The sequence below is a fragment of the Leopardus geoffroyi genome, chromosome D3 (genome assembly GCF_018350155.1).
Source record: "Leopardus geoffroyi isolate Oge1 chromosome D3, O.geoffroyi_Oge1_pat1.0, whole genome shotgun sequence".
NCBI lineage: Eukaryota > Metazoa > Chordata > Mammalia > Carnivora > Felidae > Leopardus > Leopardus geoffroyi.
The window spans coordinates 26,167,271-26,186,781 of record NC_059339.1 but is presented as its reverse complement, the minus strand read 5'-3'; the positions used below and the strand labels follow the sequence as shown (position 1 = coordinate 26,186,781).

The 19,511-nt window shown below is 57.6% G+C and overlaps 1 protein-coding gene across 1 annotated transcript; it reads left to right on the top strand.

The window, feature by feature from the left end:
• The first annotated feature begins 240 nt into the window (after nt 1–240).
• On the top strand, nt 241–12,997 carry ASPHD2 (aspartate beta-hydroxylase domain containing 2). Its single transcript, XM_045457589.1, is given in 5 exon segments — nt 241–443; nt 4,119–4,407; nt 4,410–5,226; nt 10,178–10,291; nt 11,087–12,997. Coding segments are annotated over 4 exon segments (1,113 nt in total). The 5' UTR covers nt 241–443; nt 4,119–4,335; the 3' UTR covers nt 11,197–12,997.
• The last annotated feature ends 6,514 nt before the right edge of the window (nt 12,998–19,511 follow it).

Sequence of the window (19,511 nt, the reverse complement as noted above, 5' to 3'; positions counted from 1 at the left end):
GAGAAACGCACAGCGAATGAATGAACGCCCGCCCGGCCGCGCGCACCACCCCCCGGCCCCGCGGGCCAGTGCGTCCTGCGCGCCCGGCCCCCGCAAAGCCGCGCGAGCAGCCCCGCGCGCGGCCAGCGCTCCCCGCGCCGGGGGGTCCGGGCTAGGCCCCGCCCGCCCCGCCCCCGCGCCGGCCCCGCCCCGCCCGCGCCCGCGCCCCCTCCCCGCGCCGGCCCGGCCGCGCACGGCATTGTGGGAGTTGTGGTCCGCGCGGCCCCGCGGAGCGCAGCGCGGCGTCGGCACCGGCGGGGGCACCGGCTCGCCTCCGGCTCGGGCTCCCGCGGCGTGGGCCGGGCGGTGGCCCCGCGGCGCGGGCAGGGGGCGTCTGCGCGTCCGCGCCCTCGGGCGACAGCGTCGCCCCGGCCCCAGCGTCCGCCCCCGCCGCCCGCGCGCAGGTAAGCGGCGTCTCCGGGGGGCTGCGGGGAGGCGGGGGGGACGGCGCGGCGCCCACCGCCCTCCCCCCGGGGAGAGGGGGAGGAGGCGGGGGACGGGCGGCTGCAGGCCCGCGGTCCCCACGCCCGGCGGCGGCGCGGCGGCTGGGGATGCTAGCGGACGCCGGCGCCCTCCCGCGCCCCGCATCCCGGCCGGGCCGAGGGGCCCCGCCGCCCCGCGTTCGCTACGTGCTTAGCGCCGCCGCCGGGGCTGGCTGTGTTTGCGGCGTGCCGGGCATCACCCTCCTCGAAGCCCCTGCCCCGTAGCGGCACCCTCCCCGGTGTTACCCGCGCCCCCCCCCCCACCACCACAACCCTCCTCCTTGTGACCCTCCTCCCCGGTCTCTTTCCCAGCCTGCTCTCCCCCCTCCCCCCAGCCCTGAGCGTCACCCACTTCCCAGATTTCCCACGGTGACCCTCCTCCCCTGTCCCATGAGCTATCACCATAAGCCACTTTACCTAATCTTTAGTTGATTGCCCACTTTTCCAGTCAATAGTCACCTTTCCGTGGCCCCATCCCCCTCCTGCCCTGACCTCCTGGTGGTCACCATCTGTGTTAACCCATCCGCTGCTCCCCCGTTTGCCCCCACTCTCCAGAGTGGGTGGATGCTGAAAAAGGTGGCCCGGAAAGTGAGGAGGAGAGGTCTCCGGTTGCCCATGGGGAAGGGCTGGTCCTGGGCAGCTCAGTGGGTCCTGGGTGGAGAGAGAGTGACCTGCATGGCACACATTGCTTGGGGTTGCTCTCCTCCTTGGGGGGCTTCTGGGGTGGCCTGGCCACACCCCGGGAGTGACCAGAAGCCCTTTAGCACAGGGCAGCCACTTAGGTTGTAAGGTAAACTGCGTTAGCCAGGTTAGAGCTGAGTCTGTCCCCCAGATGTTCATCATATCAGAAGTTATATTCCATTGGACTCGCTCACCAGCTGGCAATGAATTTGGACCCTGTTCCCCAGAGCTGACTGACCTTTAAGATCTGGAGTTCTTAAAGTGCAGGACTGCAGTACGGGTCCCCGTCCCTAACGAGGACAGACATGAAACAGATGTGTGAGGAAACTGAAAGTCACTGTGGTCGCTGAGCTGGGAACTGGGGAGGGGGAATCCGTGCCCTTCCCACTGGAGCCTTGGGGGTTGTTCCTGCGTCCTGTTGAGTGTCAAACGTTTGAACCAGTGCTTAATACGCTGTCAGTCACCCTGCAAATGTAAGGTTGTTTTTTTTGTTTTTTTTTTTTTGTTTTTTTTTTTAGTGTCACATTTCAGCGGTGAGCTTTTTAATCCATCTTTGGGCTCAGGGGCCTGCCAGCATAATTTGGCTAAAAGTAACTGGCAGCAGGTAAGACAAGTCCTAACTTTGGCTCTCAGTGCTGTCTATGAGGACAGAGTCCGAAGCTGGGTTCGGGGTATCTGGATCTTTTGCTGCCTTTTGTTTATAGCTCAGCCCAGGGAGCGCTCATGGCTGATGTTGTGTAGAATGACGCTGGAGAGGGTAAGCGCCCCGTATGTCCAGTGGAGAGATCCCCTCATCACCCGCCCTGTCTTCCAAGTCTTCGCTGTGCTTGGGTTAAGTGATTAGCAGGGCTGATGGGAACTGACACGTAACAGGTGTTTGTTAAATTATCACCATCTCACTTCTCATTTAAGAAAAGCCTCTTCTCCTGAGAGACTCAGTTTAAAAGTTCCAATTAGAGATTTAGCTCAGTGAAGGGGGAAATCCTTTTAGTAAAAGTGCTAGTTTATCACGCAGATGACAGTTTCCTGCTGAATTGCAGGAACCCCGGGGTTCTGTTTGGGAGACAGGCTTGCAAACAAAACAGAGGAAAACCATCCAGATTTTCTTTCCCTTTTCCTTGAGAGGAAACGTGCCAGTTATGGCTGGGACGGAAGCAGGGGCACGGAGGGGTCTGTTTTCATCCCGTGGGGCCCAGACCTGGGAAGAAATTGAGAACGGGTGCCAAAGAAAATTGAGCTGCTAGCCTCCCCACTCTTGTATTTTTCCTAGAAACATACCAATGGCCCCGAATATTTAGCATGTGTGTTTTTTGACTTAGGAAACCTTATAGTCAAGTGATCCTTAATTCGACCTAGGCAGGGAAAGTGCAAGTAGGCAGTTATATGAGCACCTGAGGTTTGTTCTTTTTCATTTTTAGTTTTGCAAGCCTGGGACCGAAAAAAAAAAAAAAAAATCAGATGTGTGGCGGTGAGAATGTCCAGAATTGGCCTTCAGGATTGCTAGTCCTGAGATACCTTTCCCCAGTGCCCCACCTTCGCCTTGCTTGCTGATCAGCATGGGGGTGCCACATGTGTAAGCAGTCGTCAGCACATATTAAACGCCTGCCGTGACATCCTAAGTGCTTACAGCTGTCATCATTCACCAGGGGGATGAGCATGACCTGGTCTCAGTGATGAGGAAACTGAGCAGGAGGGCAAATGACCCGCCCAGGGTCCAGCCCACCCCCAGTTTGGGTTCTTGGCCTCTCTGCCAGCCTTGCAAGAATTTTCCAGCCAAATGTCATCCCCAGAGAAAGGGGAGGGCTTTTAGAGTTTGTAAGGAGTTGTTTTAGTTGCCTTGTATTCCCAAGAGACAGAAGAGAGAAGGTAGAGCACAAAACGATTTTTCTGAATTTATTCGGCCCCTGGCGCCGAGGGAATATATTAGGCCTGGAGGAGCTCACAGACCTGGCTGTTCTTGGGTTAGAAAAAAAGCAGCCTGGATGGAGGGTTTCAGCTGGGAGACACGGCTGGGGTTTGATAGACACGGGCAACCTGACTGCTGGGCTCTGATCATACTCTTGGGCTATTAGGATAATCATGGTGCTAGGCACCGGCCCTTAACCATTGGTGGGATATGTGGCAAAGAGACCCGAGAGGGCTTCTGTTTCCTTCTCCCCCATCCCTTCTCTCATAACCTGTGAGTGAGACCAGCGAGGAGCCTCCCAAGCAGGTAGACAGAAACGCCCTGTGTCTGCCATGGGGATGGCATCCTCTTCCAGCTCGGTGTAAGCCCAGGCCAGCCCGTGTCCGAAGGGCAAGAGAGATTTAGAAAGAATGCCCGGATTTACGGCTCCTTTGCCATTTTTAAGGATTCTTTATTTATTTAAGTGATCTCTCCGCCCAACGTGGGGCTTGAACTCCCTGACCACAACATCAAGCGTCACGTGCTCCACCGACTGAGCCAGCCGGGCGCCCCCTCTTTTGCCATTTTAAAGATGCTTTCGATCCCAGGCCGCTCTGTAAAGGTACAGAGACCAAAGGAAAAGAGGCATTTATGACATAGCTCCTGTGAAAGAGCAGAGCAAAATGGATGGACCTGATGCTGAAGCCAGCGGTCGAGGTCCCTGTCCTGGCTGCGTGAACCTCTCTGGGCCTCAGCTTCCCCATCTGTAAAATGGAGCTAATCACACCCCCTAAGGATGACACAGAACAGGCCGGGCATCTGTACTTCTCAGACAGCACTAGATGCAGATTAAGCGCCACCGGCCCTTTGGGACCCGGGGGGCTGTGGTAAAGTGGGAGGGGACACACAAGATTGAGAAGTGTGCCCCCTGCCAGCGGGGACCTGACAGGATGCTCCGGGACTGTGCACTTCAGAGGATTTGCCCAGGTACAAAAAATTGACGCTGGTTTACTTTCCTTTTCCCGTCTCAGGTTTGGACGTCCTAAAAAAAAATCCTTCCACGGTGACCGACCCCGCCTGCCAGGGTGACGTGAAGCGGCTCCTTCCAGCCTCCGTGCAGTGACTTGTGCCGGGAGTGGAGTGGCGAGCCCAGACGTCTGTCGATGCCGCCCTTGGCGGGCTCCGAGGAACAGCGGCCGCCATGCCTCCCCCCGCCCCAGCTGCCCCGTCCCCCCCGCGCTAAGCTGCATGGTGTGGGTGCCCCCGGGACCCCCGAGGACTGACTGCCTGACCTTGCTTCGCACCCCCACCGACAACCCGCTCCCCCCAAGATGTCTCTCGAGTGGCTGGTGGCCTGGAGCTGGTCGCTGGACGGCCTGCGAGACTGCATTGCCACGGGCATCCAGTCGGTGCGGGACTGCGACACCACCGCCGTGGTCACCGTGGCCTGCCTGCTGGTCCTGTTCGTGTGGTACTGCTACCACGTGGGCCGGGAGCAGCCCCGGCCCTACGTGTCCGTCAACTCCCTGATGCAGGGTGCGGACGCCAACGGGCTGCAGAACGGGTACGTGTACTGCCAGTCGCCCGAGTGCGTGCGCTGCGCCCACAACGAGGGCCTCAACCAGAAGCTCTACCACAATCTGCAGGAGTACGCCAAGCGGTACTCGTGGTCCGGCATGGGCCGCATCCACAAGGGCATCCGCGAGCAGGGCCGCTACCTCAACAGCCGGCCCTCCATCCAGAAGCCCGAGGTCTTCTTCCTGCCCGACCTCCCCACCACGCCATACTTCGCCCGGGACGCGCAGAAGCACGACGTGGAGCTGCTGGAACGGAACTTCCAGACCATCCTGTGCGAGTTTGAGACGCTCTACAAGGCTTTCTCAAACTGCAGCCTCCCACAAGGGTGGAAAATGAACAGCACCCCCAGCGGGGAGTGGGTCACCTTTTACTTGGTCAATCAGGGGGTTTGCGTTCCCAGGAACTGCAGGAAGTGCCCACGGACGTACCGCTTGCTCGGAAGCCTTCGGACCTGTATTGGGAACAATGTTTTTGGGAACGCGTGCATCTCCGTGCTGAGCCCCGGGACTGTGATAACGGAGCATTACGGACCCACCAACATACGCATCCGATGCCATTTAGGTATGTCGCAGGGACGGGGGTCTCCTGACTCACGGCGGCCCAGGCGGCGTGAGAAGCTCGGTAGCCAGAATTGCGCCTTTTCGCATTCTTCACTGTCCCATCAAAGATTGATGAGTTGCATGCAAACGTGTCTCACAGCACAGATTGAGCCGAGAAGGGGACTTGAGATCGGTATTACCCGACAGGTAATACAGAGAAAGCTCTGTCCGGGGGACGGAAGTGGTGATGGCAATGGTCTCCATCTGCGCTGTCCAAGTACAGAAGCCACTAGCAGCGGGTGACCGTTGAGGGCTGGAAATGTGGCCAGTGCAGGCGAGGAGCAGAATTTGTCACTTAATCTGAATTTAAATCGGCCCGCGTGGCTAGCGGCTACCGTATTGGACAGCGTATCTCTAGAGCCAAAGGCGGTCGTAACAGTCGCTGAGGTTCATGATGACATCCAGGAGGCCGCGAACGATGCCTTAGCGCCTCCCGAATGGAGGGCGAAGTCACGCTTGGTGTTAACACTGATTTTGTTCCGCTTCTGGGGAAATCGGTAACTTGTGTGGCGGTGGTTTCGAGAACAAGGTCAGAGTCCGCGTGGCCGTGTGTTTGCATCCCGGCCCCACCAGCAGCTAGCTGTGTTACTTTGGACAAGTCACTTCACCTCTCTGGGCCTCAGTTTCCTCATTTAGAAAAGAGGAGGGGAAAAGATCGTCCCCTGCAGAGTTGTCTTGAGGGTCTGCTAAGAGGGCCTTTAGTCATGTGGAGCGAGGACTCACCCTTTAGGGGGGTTTCACAACAACTCCTTGTTGTCACTTCCCCAGGGTGCCCCGTTCCTAGCGAGTCTCTAATGGGACGGTTACCAGGGCAAAGGCGCCACCAGTTAGCATCCCAGACTGGGGGAGCGCGCCCAGAGCCTGCGCAGGGTCCAGCTTCAGGAAGTCTGCGGCGCGGGCTGCCTTGGCTCCAGAATGGAGGAAGAGAGAGCACATGTGAGGGGTGGGGGGGGCGACCTAGGCTGGAGCAGGGGGTTCATGAGAGTCCCGCAGAGGAAGCCCTGGGCTGCCCGGGGGCACCTGAGCCAGACGCCTGGCCCTCCAGCCCTTCTTCCCCCAGAGCCCTCTGCTTCCCCTGCCCCCATGTGGGGATCCCAAGGAAGAGGTGACTTGGACAGAGGGCTTTGCCGCTTCGAAAAACAGCTAGATTCGAACAGTTGACTCCTTGAATATTTCAAGAGCAAAGGGTGGGGCCGAGGTGCGCCAGGAGGTGTCCTGGCTCCGTGGGCAGCTGTGGGACTCTGGGCAAGTAACTGAGTCCCTCCGTGCCTCAGTCTCCTCCTCCGTAAAATGGGGAGGCAGCACTTACCTTCCCAGGATCGTTGACCGGGTTAAATAGTCTCTTCTGCGGCTGCAGAAGAGGCAGCTCTACCTTTTGTGACGAAACACGTGTTGGGCAGTGTAAGAAAGGCTGCCTAAGACCTGGGGCCTCAGGAAACCGTGGGAAATGATCGGGTTTTGGAAGCACGCACACTTGGACTCCGCTCTGTGGGCCCCACCTGCCAAGTGATCTTGGCCGGGACCCCGAAACTCCGAACCTCCGTTTTCAAGGAGAAAACGGAGGTAAAAATACCTGCCTGGGGGCTCCCTGGGGGTTAGAAGTGGCACGTGTGAGGTATTGGCAGGTGGAGGGCAGTCAGGTAAAGGGCACCCTGATCCAGGAGGTGAGGCGGTCACCTAAGCCATCTCAGTAAAATCACTGTGCAAGACACCGGGGCACACTCGGGTCAGAGCTCACGGGGCCACCAGGGTGGAGTGGAGGAGCCACCCCCCTTCCCCCACTCCCCCCGCACGTGGCTTGCTGTGGAGTCCACAGTCGGGCTGAGGTTAGACCGCTTGGATGGGAGCAAACCGCAGAGGGCCCCCGTGTGGGGCTTCGGAATTGAGGCTGTGGGCTGTGGGGAGCGGTGCTGGCTTCTTGTTTGAAGGTTGCCTTTGTAGGTTTTTAAAGAGCTTCCGAGTGACACGTAGGGAGGGGCGTTTGTGGATTGATACAGAATCCAGGCAGGTGCGTTGAGTAGCAAGGGCCGGGGGCCCCAATGCCTCTCGTGCGTCCGCGCAGTAGATGCGCGTGTGTAAGCCGTGCCCACGCGGGCCCTCGTTAGGACCTGTCGTTCCCTCCTCAGCTCAGCTCGTTCTCGCCACCAGCAAAACTGGGCCGTGTCATGTTCCCTTGGACAGCCAGCAGCCTTGGAAGAGGTCCCGCTGGATTGTGGCTGCTCCCCCACGGCCGGGGCAGGCTCCGCGGTCGAGTTTGCTCAGCATTTCCTTCTTTCCACTGTCATGCCCACGTTCACATCCACCCCGGAAGGAAACAGAGGTGTGTTAGGCTCACGTGACCTTGTCGGTGGCCAGAGAGGGAGTCCGGAGAAGAGGGTCGGAAGCAGAGTGGCGGGTACGTCCCTGGCAGTCACGCCTCTGCCAGCTTCCCTGGCTAAAGTGCAGGAAGCACCTGGAGTCCCTGAACCAAGCTCCTGACTCGCCAACCTTTGTCCCCTTTTCCTGCCTTCCGTGTGGGTCGGGTGAGGGGAGCTGTCCCCGCCGACAGCTGAAACCCCAGCCACTGCCCCGCCTTCGCCCAGTCTCTTCATTTGCCAAGGACGGCGTGGAGCCGCCTCTAGAGGTGGCGTCACTCCGTCTGGACCCCACGTAGAGCCCTGGGACGAGCTGTCACCGAGCGTGTCACACAGCACATAGCACAGGGCTGGGACGTCCCGACCGCACCGCCGCAGACCTCCAGTAAACAGCGTCTGATGCCAACTAGGCAGATTTACTGGGGAGGCTGCTGTCCTTGCACGTGGCCAACCCTCAGGAAAGGGCAGGTGAAAACGCACGAGGGTGTTCAGCCCATTCACACTAGCAAATAAGCAGTTAGACTCTCGTCGCCTCCCGTGTGCACGCTGTTGGATCTCTCGGCCGGCCGACTGGGTGGAACCAGCTGGTGTTCGCCTTGCCCACCTGTTCAGCATCCTCAAGTGGGGGCCGGTGGTGAACAGAGCCCTCTCTCTGCCCTTGACCTGCCTCGCTGAGTGGCTGGGGACAAAGCAGCAAGCCCTGCGCCGGAGGACGCGGGGCCTGTCTCTGTCCCCGAGAGCCACCTGAACACTCTGTCTTGGGAGTATCAATCGTTTCTGCCAACCGAGCTGGTTTGTGGGCAGGAGGCAGGAATGGTGGGCCGCTGGAAGGCGGGGCCAGAGTGAAGGGGAGAAGCCGAAGAAAGTGAGCAGGGGGCTGGCAAGCCAGGCCATTTTTCTCTTGTACCGTGGTGACTGCTGATGAATCATTCGGTGGCCCAGAGGAAGGAGGGCTGCTTTCCGAAGGCCTGGGGTGGACTGTCTCTGCAGAGAGCGGCCAGTCCCCTCAGTGAGGGGCACCCGTGGAGAGATGTGGCTTGGAGGGCCCTCTCCATCTGGGCCCATCACAACCCTAACGCCCCCTCCCTAGCCATTAACAGTAGCGGGAGATGGGAGAGCCTGGTTCCGGAGTCCGTCACTCAATGAAATGTCCCATCCATAGTCAAAACGGTAACTACAAGAAGGGTCCCGTTCATACCACAACTCCTGATGGGTGACTAGTATTTATGCCACAGAGTCCAGTGTTACAAGAGCCCGTTCTTCGGAGCCAGGAGGATCTGGATTGAAATCCCAGGTCCCGCAAGGACTGCATTGCAACTTCCAGCAGGTCACTGACCTTCTCTGAACCTCGGTGGCTCCATCTGGAAAATGGGTGAGGTGATGTCTGTAAGTGCTGACTTAGCCCGGACCTGCGCCCAGCTAGGCATTACGTTGTTGGTCACGCGGCCCTGAAGGCAAGTGTGTTGACGTTCCCCTTCACAGATGACGAGGCCCTGGCTCAGAGAGGTTCAGTGACTTGCCCGAAGTCCTACAGCACATAGGGGTCAGAGCCAGTCATCTGGCCTCAGGTCCCATGTCCTTGTCACTCCCCCGTGCAGCCTCTTTGTGTGACTTCCTACTCTACCTGTGTTTCCAGCCATCCATTCCTGGTTCAAGGGGTGAGTTAAAATGCTCCGTTAGAGAGAACTCTGTTTCATGCTTGTCCTGAAGACTGAATTGGAGGGGGTGCCAATTGGTTCTGGGCCACGGCTGTCCCGGTAGTCACCGAAGACAGACCGGAGCACCACGATCCCACCCCCTCTGCCGGTTTCCTCCCAAATCATCCTTCTTGAGAGCCGTAGGGCCGGCGCCGCCTCTCGTGAATCGTCTGTGCACCGACAGGGGCCAAGTGTTTCCTGAGACCCTCGCATGTGAAAGTGCGTGCACGGCGGCATTTCAGCCAGGCCCCCTTTCTGGGGTTACGCACCGAGCTGGGCACTGGCCGCGTGCAGTTGGGCGCATATGGCCCCTTACGAAGGTGTGGGCCTCTTTCTTCTTGGAGCTCAGGTGTTTCCTTAGGGGCGACCTCCAGTTTCTCGGAGGGAGGCCGGAGGAACTGAGACGAAGAACGTGCTATCCTCAGGCCCCAAAGTGCATCTAAAGCTCGGAACCCAAAGAGGAGGACACTGTTTCAACTCTGCCAAAACAGCCCTAGAGACAGGGCTGTCGTAAACAGAGTTCCGGGACACGGCGGGCTGTGAACCTGGCCTCCCTCGATTAACGGGGGGACCCACAGATGGGCTTCGTGGGTCTCACAAGTGCGGTGCAGAGCCTTGACCGAGAAGCCCATGACCCCAGACCCATTAAGCCAGTGGAGGAATGCGTGCCTCCAGGGAGTGACGCTCAGGGTACGCAGACTGTATTTGCCCGGTCGAAGTACCCCCTCCCCCCATGCCCCCAAAGAGGGCCCCGAGGGGTGAGGCAGAAGGCCCGGTGCTTTGGAATGGAGAGCTCACCCCAGAACAAGCCGTCCCCGATCCTACCCGCCTTCATTGTCTCTTCTCTCCTTTTGCCCCAAAGGTCTCAAAACTCCCAGTGGCTGCGAGCTGGTGGTGGGGGGAGAGCCCCAGTGTTGGGCGGAAGGACGCTGCCTCCTCTTTGATGATTCTTTCCTGCACACTGCATTCCACGAGGGTGAGTGCCCGCGGTGGTGGTGGGGGTGGTTTTAGTTAGAGGCGCGTGTTTTTAGCACGGTTTTAGGTTTCCAGAAGAACTAAGCAGAAAGCGCACACCATCCCCACGCACAGTGTCCCCTCTTGTTACCCTCTTGCATCAGTGTGGCACGTGTGTCCTAACTGATGAGCCAATATTGACACGTTATTATTATTATCTTTTTAATGGATATTTTTGACAGAGAGAGAGAGAGAGACAAAGCATGAGCGGGGGAGGGGCAGAGAGCAAGGGAGACACAGGATCCGAAGCAGGCTCCAGGCTCTGAGCTGTCAGCACAGAGCCTGATGAGGGGTTTGAACTCACAGACCGCGAGATCATGACCTGAGCCAACCTCGGAGGCTCAGCCGACTGAGCCACCCAGGCGCCCCGACACATTGTTATTAATCAGACTCTCCAGTCTCCGTTAGGGTTCGCTCTTCCTGTCACACGTCCTGTGGGTTCTGCCAGATGTATGGTGACATGTATCCACCGTGACAGGATCCCACAGAATAGCCTCGCTGCCCTAAAAGTCCTCTGTGCTCCACCTACCTCGTACTCACCCCTACCTCCCTGTGCCCGCTTCCCTTTATACGCTCTGCCCAGAGCCTTATGGAGCCGTGCTAGAGTCCTTGTTGAGAAAGGAGGTGATCTTCCCGCCTATGCCAAGGGACAGGATGGGTCCCTGCCCGCAAGCTCACTGTGTGCGGTCCCGCGCTGCGCGGCTCCTGGCTCCGGGACAGTTCAGACCTCTCCTCTCTCGTGCCCTCCCCTCCCCAGGTTCGGCAGAGGATGGCCCGCGGGTGGTTTTCATGGTGGATTTGTGGCACCCCAACGTGGCAGCGGCCGAACGGCAGGCTCTGGATTTCATCTTTGCTCCAGGACGATGAGAACAGTCCCCGTGCTGGAGTCGGCGAGAGCGGCCACGGGTCAGCCTGGGCAGGCTGGGGTCCGGTCCAGCCCCCAACCCGTGCTGGGATTCCATGCTCAGAAGCCTGCCTCGACGGAAAGTCCTTACTTGGGATTTTGAGATCACGTTGGGTCCCTCTTTCCTTTGATTATTGTAAATGGGAAATTTTTGGCTTGTATTTCCTTAGATTTGTTTTTTTTTTTTTTTTTCCTTCCAGTCATTTGCTCCCGCAACTCCTTCCTGCCTAATAGCGCATTACTTTGCTCCGGGGCCGGAGGCTCAGTGCCCCTGTCCTTGCCGTATCGCTGCTCGGTTTTCCCAGTGCTCTGAAACAGCGTAAGCAAACGGTTATCTGTCTGAATGTAATAACGTGAAACTTCTTGTGGTCATCTTAAGAGAAAAACAAAAACAAAACTCGACCAAAAAACTGCACACCAGAGCGCTAGAGACCTTGGCCTCTGTTGCTGTCATGGCCACACAGGGGATCCTTCAGCCACGCCAGGCCGGCGGCCGGGAGAGTGTGCAGCCCCCACGCCCGGCCGGCTTCCTGGGCAGGGTGGACCCGGTCAGGGGCGGCGCGTGGCGGCCGGGCCCCAGCGGGACCCTGTTGCTGTCGCTCACCTCACTCTGAACCCTGTCAGGCCCCTGACGGCAGGGAGCATCCGGCTGGTGGGACTGGCGGCTTTTCCATAAACACGGCTTCCCCGCAGAGCTGGGGCTAGTGTCCCCGGCAGCCAAGTCGGGGCTCCCACGGATCAGCTGCGGGTCGTGTGATCCACTTACCTCACTGCCTACCGAAGCCCTACTGCCAAACCGGGCCTGGAAAATTCCCTGTGCAGCTGTTTTGAGTCCACGGTGACGAACGTCAAGATGTCAACCGGCCAGGTTGGCTGGTAGGAGCTGGGGGGTGTGCGGTGAGACCTCGCTCGTGCAAGTGACATTCCAGGAACCACCTTCCTCTGGCAAAACTGGAATCGTAGATCCGACCAAAAAGTGTCCGTTCTGCTTTGGAGTTCTGTTGCCTCTGAGTGTTTCCATTTATCCGTCTGTACATAAATGTTCCAGCGCCGGACTCCGAGACGGTGGAGGCATCGGCCCCGTGTCCCTGTCACCGCACGGGTGCATGCCGAGCGACAGCGACCCAGGCCAGTGTGTGTGTGTGAGAGAGAGGCCACTGGGAAGACCCACGAACCCGAAAGACCCACAGTCACGGTGCTGGCCTCTTGGTCGCCTGTGAAGGGCATGGCCAGTTTGAGGCACTGATTCTAGAAACGTCCTCCTGTTAGCCGACGTGTGCAAGAGTAGCCTGCGGCCATACTCGAGACGCCTTTTTTGAATAGTGCGTTATGAGCAGTGTCCGATTTATAAAGCCGTGGGGCCGTGTGGAACATGCAGTTTGTCCCGCGGACAGGGCCGGGGCCGTGTCTGAACGGAAACCGGCAGCGCCTGCGAGGAACAGCCATCAGGAGGAACCGTGATCCGAAACGCAGTAGCCGTTACTGGCACGCGAGCGAAGAAAGCCTGTCTCTATTTGGGTAAACTTTCTATACAGACATTTTTCAGTGATCAGAACGCGGGACAGGGCAGACATTTCGAACACACCTGAAGTCTTTTTACTCATTAAGTATCTTGTTCCGGAATCACCGAGGTGCATGATTTCTATACATACTGACTGCTCTACGTTTACAAAGCCAACAGCCCACGCAGGTACCCGGCTACCTGAACTCATGTCACATGGTTGGGGAACAGGAGATAAATAAAGGATCTTGCCGAAAACCAGAGTGAAGTGGTCAAGTCTGTTGTGGTGGGGGCGGGGGGGGGGGGGGGCGGTGGCAGGTGAGGAAGAAGGGTTTGTAAGGAAGAGGCGGATGCACAGGGGAGGAAGCAGGTCCCTCATCTTGATTTTTTTTTTTCCTTTTAAAGAGGGGTGGGTGACGCGGATGGCCTGGAGCCCCAAGAGCAGCCCAGCTGCCTGGTGTCTTCCCAGCGCCGCAGTCCTGGCTGGGCTCCCTCAGCAGGCGGGAGGGAGGAGCACCACTCGCCCCGGGGCCGAGACATCTCTCACTCTCCTGAAGTGTGCATTGCCAACTAGGCAATTGCTAAAGTAATTTACACGCTACAGCTAAGGATGCTCAAGGTGAGAAGAGGGAGCCCGTGTGCCCGCCCAGCTTCGGATGAGAAGCCTGCATCGGCTTCAAGGCCAGACTGCACTAGGTCACCCAGGCACCTGCTCATTATCCCCCAAAGTCACCCGGCTTGTCTGGGTTCTGGGTACAGTGACCACACTTGTAACATCGAATGCCCTACAGCATATGGTCTGGGAGGGGAAGGGGGATCCTAATCTGCCAGTCCTTGACTTTGCGTGATGCCTGATACAGTCACCGGCTTTTGAGAAACACTGATGCCCCGCCCCCACCCCAAAGCCACTCATTTCTTTGTTCAAGGGGTGGGGCCCAGGCCTCAGTGTTTGTTTTAACTCACTTCCTGCCCTGATTCTAACATGTAGCTGGGGCCGAGGGTCCCACTCAAGAATGGCAAGGCCTTTGAAACCAGCCAGCTCTAGGTGAAAGTCTGGACTGTGCCCCTGTGCAACGCTGGGCAGGCTACTTAACCTGGGTCTCTAACAGATGGCCCCTATTTATTTTTATTTTTTATTTGAAATTTTTTTTTTTATTTTGAGACAGCAGGCAGGGCAGGGGCAGAGAGAGAATCCCAAGCAGGTTCCACACTGCGGTGGAATCCCAAGCAGGTTCCTGTCACCGCAGAGCCCAATGCAGGATTTGAACTCACGAACTGTGAGATCATGACCTGAACCGAAATCGAGAGTCAGATGCTTAACCAACTGAGCCACCCAGGCGCCCCAGATGGCCGCTGTTTTTTTTTTTTTTTTTTTTAATGTTTGTTTATTTTTGAGAGAGAGAGTGTGAGCAGGAAAGGGGCAGAGAGAGAGGGAGACACAGAATCCAAAGCAGATTCCAGGCTCTGAGCTGTCAGCACAGAGCCGACGTGAACTCCCGGACCGCGAGATCATGACCTGAGTGGAAATCGAGAGTCAGACAATTAACCAACTGAGCCACCCAGGCGCCCCAGATGGCCGCTATTTTTAAGACTCTCTTCCAGCAGTACCTTGTTGAGCCTCTTGTAAGATGTAACACCCCCATTCTCAGCTCTTGGGTTTCTAGGATCCAACCAGCCCCAGCTGTAGGACTGGGCTCACCATCCACACCCGGCCAGTCAGAGCCTTCCAAACCCCTGGCACTCAGGCGCTGGGTGAGTTGTGGTTGCTGTCCTTTGCCACCAGGAAGTCCTGATCCACTCTGTGAGGTTCACCTGTCAAACGGGCCTAATGCCTACTTTCATAGGCATAAAGTGAGGTTCGAATAAGATAACACTGTCAAGTTCTGGGTGGATGGGAAGGGCTCTGTTCGCATTTTTTAAATGGAAATATGAGAAGCGAAAGCTGAGCACAAAATGCTGTTTGTGAGGACCATCGCGCGCTGCTGCTCGCAACCTCCCCCTATGATTTACCTCCCAGCTAAATCTTGCAAACCAGATGTAAACACAGGGAATGGGACAGAATAAGGCCATATATTTTCGAGCTGCTGACAGATGGCAGTGAAAATACTCAAGCAGATTGGAGCATTACGTGGCAGGAGGCGACACACACAGAGACTGATTTACTTTCTGCCTCCTTCCCAGGCACCCGCCTTGGTCCTGACTTCTGATCGCCTCCCCTTCCCCCTGTCTCCCTGCTTCTGATGTGTTAGCCACCCCGGATCCGAGGGGAGAGTCCGTTTCTTCCTCGGGCACAGAGAGCACCGTGCACTCTTAAGAGATTCCTTTGCAGGTGTTATCATCCCACGAGTACTGAGGGCCAACACTGGGGTAAAGCTGAGACAGTTGTGTGCATTTAACACAGAAGATGTGGGCTCAGAGCAGCAGTTGCCGGGAACAAGGTCATGTGGCCAGCTGGAAGAGGAGCCGGAATTAGAAGAAAGGTACCAAATGCACGGTCTGGCAGCCTTTGGAACCCCACCCATACCTTCAGTTCTCATCTTCATCGCTGGCACAGGGTCCCCCCTGGAGATGCCATTTGCCCTCTTGGGACACTCACCGAACCCCCCACTTTCTGAGGGTCCACACAATATGCCACCCCTTTACATAATTACCCTTTCCTCTCCGTTCCCAAGAAGACGACACTGAGGTTCCGGGAAATGAAGTAACTTGGCCCCGTTTCCACAGCAGTAAAGTTAAAGGGGTGTGATCTGAGCTCCGGGCCCTGTCACCAAAGCCCGCGTCCCTCAACTGCAGCAGGAACCCCTTTGGGCTGGATGGAGCAAAGGACATACGCAGTGCCTTGTCACCAGTGCGTGGGAGGTGGGGGCTGGCTTGTCTCCTCCTCTCTCCAGCCACAGGGCCTTGTGGGGTCTGGTGTTCAGGTCCCCCGGCCCTCCCCTGGGAGTGCGGGGCCCAGCTGAGCGGGAAAGCAGGGCCAAGAACACCACCGGCTCTCTGCTCGGACCCGAGGGCACACGGGCAGCCAGCTTCTTGGCTCTAACAGGATCCAGAAGCTCCGTGCATTTCATTCCCAGGAGAAAGACAGCTGATTTCAGGTTCCGACACTTAAAGTAAACAGAGGGGAAATGTCCTTTTTTTTTTTCGTTAGCCTTGAAGCCCTCGGAACCTTCCCCTTCAGCTTCCCAGATTCAACAAACGCACTGAAAAAAGATCCAGAGTCTCTTTTTTTCCTCCTCGGCCTCGTCGACAAGTGTCGGCTGTACACGTGTCCTCCCCAGTGTCCTCGCAGGGGCCCCAGGGGACTTGCCCCTCCCGTTGTCCTGCTCCTCGTCCATTCAGGAGCCGATGGACCCACTCCCCTTTGCCCCAGGATGTTTGCATGGGGGAATGCTGGCAGGGCGGCGGGGCGCGTTAGTCTCCTGTGGCCTCTGTAACCACCAAAACAACAGAACTGCATTCTCACGCACTTCTGGGGGCCCACGTCCGCAATCCGTTTCACTGGGCCCGAATCAGCGCGTCACCAGAGTGGCCCCCCTTCCGGAGGCTCTAGGGCACAACCCGTCCCTCACCTCTCCGGGCATCCAGCGGCCCCCGGCATTCCTTGACTTGTGACTGTGGCGCTCCAGTCTCTGCCTCCACGTCTCCCCTTCTCGGTGTGGATCGTCTTCCTCTGCCTGTCAGATGAGGACACTTGTGGTAGCACTGAGATAATCCAGAACGTTCTCTGCATCTCCAGATTCTTAATCACACCAGCAGAGCAGTTACTGTACGAGGTAACACAGGTGCCAGGGATGAGCACATGGTACCTTTGGGGGCCACCACACACAGCACAGCACAGAGCACGTCACACCCCCTTGCTGTGGGGTGTGCGGGGTGCGAAGGGCTTGTCAGCCGCCGAAAGGACCGCCATGGGGTTGGCACTCAAGAGACCCCGGAGCCAGTCACTGCAGCCAGGCCTCCCGTGCTACCACTGTCAAGGTGATGGGAACCAGTGATCCTAGATGTTTCCCTCCAGCAGGGAGCCAGTTTGATGAGGCTCAGCCGCCCCCCTAGGGACTGGAGGTCCTTTCCCAGCAGGAATCTGGTTGTTCCTATTAATCACTCCAGGGGAACTTGATCCTTAAGGTTCACGAGCTGTAAATGCTGGGCAGCAGGTGCAGACTGACCCCAAACAGACCCTTTCACTCCCTGCCCATCCTGTGTTCCCCGCTTGCATAAGGCTGTCGTCCAGGATGACCGGGGCATTCAGGTGTCACCTGTAAACCAAGGCAGGACAGGATCTGTCCTGCAGATGCCACCAGGGAGCACCTCCCTGGGGGCACGGGGTCCGCTCCAACAGAAGGGCCCCTGCTCTGGGAAGCCTCGAGTCTAGAGGCTAATTTTGAGGGTAGGGGCCCCGGGCTGTCATTAAGTGATGTCCTCATAGCCACCGGAAGCTCTGCAGTATCACACAGGAAGACGAGGGGTTAAGCGTTCCTCTTCTAGCAGCCTTGGGGCCACAGTCACAATCAAGGCTGCTGCTGAGGTCCCTGAGCCAGGCTCCACTGCAGAAAGTAAACGGGACCACAGAAGCAAAGGGAAGGGGTGTACAACGTTTACGGACTTCACCTTTTCTGGATTAATCCCGGGTGGATGAGACTCGGTGGCGGGGGGCGGGGGGGTGGTGGTGGTCCTTTTCCATACACAATGGGTAGGTATTGGACAGTCCCATCTTGGTGGAGAGTGGAAGAAGGTTCTCAGCACAAATTATAAAGCTGTCTTCTTCGGTCTGGTGCTGGGGGTGGAGGTGCCGGGGGGCACTGGCTGAGGGCAAGTTGGAGCCAGAGGACCGTGTGCCAAAGCAGCTGCAGCTGGGAGCCCAGAGGGCTGGGCCAGGGTGACGGTGAGCCGTTCAAGGCGTCAGCAGTGGGAGGCCACCCTCCAGACTGACCCCAGCTCCTGGACAAGAAAAAAGGTGAGGGGCTGGCCCTCACCCCCTCCTCTTGCTGCCTCCTGCCAACTCCCCCTTCTCAGCTCCAAGGCACGCATTCTAGGACCAAGTAATGATCGTCCAGGGACCTTCCCAGCTTCCTCCATCGTGCTACCCATGCTCCAGCTGCAGCTGATGGGTTTCCTCAAACTGCAGGGGAAGGCCTCACTGGTGCCCACACACCTCCATCACAGGCCTCCCAGAAAAGCAGGACAGGTGGGGCCCGGAAGGCTGGGGGCTTGGGGCCATTTGGGTGGACATTCACTTTCAGGAGAGGGTAGCCTGCATGGGGGCACCTGGGTGGCTGGAGTAAGAAGAGGGGCCAGGGCAGGGCCCAGACGAGAGGAAGCGGGGACCCGGCTGACTATCAGTGTCAGGCTCTGGGAGCCGTAGGGAGAAAGCTGAGGGAGTGATCACAGTATGTTCCTCAGTTGTCCAGCCCGGCTCTCCAAGGTGGGAAAGGGGGTACCCGGCGTCTGAGAAACTGCAGCTTTGTCTAGCATCGGGCTAAAAAGCAGTGCCGAAGAAGTACGGAACCTAGTTTGGTGGATGGGGTATTGGCATAAAAGTTGTCTTGATCATCTACCACCGCGTAACAAATGACCCCCAAACGGTGGCTCGGGACCACATACGTTTATTAGGTCACATGCTTTCGGAAGGCTGGGAATCCAGAAGCAGCTTAGCTTGCTGGTTCTGGTTCAATTTCTCCAGAGGCTGCACTCATCTGAAGGCTTGACCGGGGCTGAAGCAAGACGGCTCCCTCACACGGCCGTGGGCAGGAGACCCTCACCACGAGGGCTCCTCCGTGGGCTGCTTGAACGTCAGCTTGCCCCAAGTGAGGTGACCCGTGAGACGGAAGCTGCCGTGCGTTGTGTAACCTGCTCCCAGAAGTCATACTGCCGTCGTTACCATGTTCTATTCATTAGAAACGAATCACTAAGTACAGCCCACGCTCAGGGGAGGAGGAGCAGATCCCTCACTTTTAGCAAAGCATCTGTGGATGTGTTTTGAAATGACCGTTGCGTGCGGCTGTCCATGTAACTGTTAAGACTTAATTTGGGGGGGAAGGAATAAAGGGGGAGCATCTGGCTGCTGCCTTGAGCATGGATTCTCAGAAACAGAGACATTTTGTATTAAGAGTGGTTTTTTTTTTTTTTTTTTTGAGGCTCAATGGCAGCCCTGAGAATGTAGGAGAGAGAGGTTCCTGAAAGCAAACCCAGCAAGATTCAGGTCTGCAGATGGCATGACATCTAGGAAAGCCAAGCAACTTGCTTGTGAAACAGATCCGGTCTGGAAGAGTCCTTGAACTCGGGCAGTTAGCTGAGCTGTGAGGAAGCAGATGACCATGGGTTCCAGGCTCCAAATTCTGTCCCCGTTTCAATATGTGACAGGTTGTGATGCCCCTGAGCTCAGAGCTGGGGCCCTCGGAATTCTGGTGTCCCAGCGGGCAAGAGGCAAAGCATGGCTATTTGAAAACACCCCACAGCAGGAAAGGACTGTGTGGTGTGTCCGTCAGTCATGGGAAGGTTCCTTGGCAGGCTGGCACAGAGGCTCATAGCGAATTTCTTCTTGGAAAATTTAGCGGAGCAGTAGGACAGTACATGTCTGCCCTAGCTTGGGGAATGGTCCTCCTCCGTCTGGGAACAGGACCCTTGTAGGCCGGCCAGTGGCAGCAGGGACTCCAGGGAGAGGCGGAAGGAAGGGTGGCTGGGCCTGGTGTGCTGGGCCAGCCACACTGACCTGGCACAGCAGCTGCGGCCGGTCACCCTCACGGACAGACCGTCCTGAAGTGCGCCCGCACTCACCTG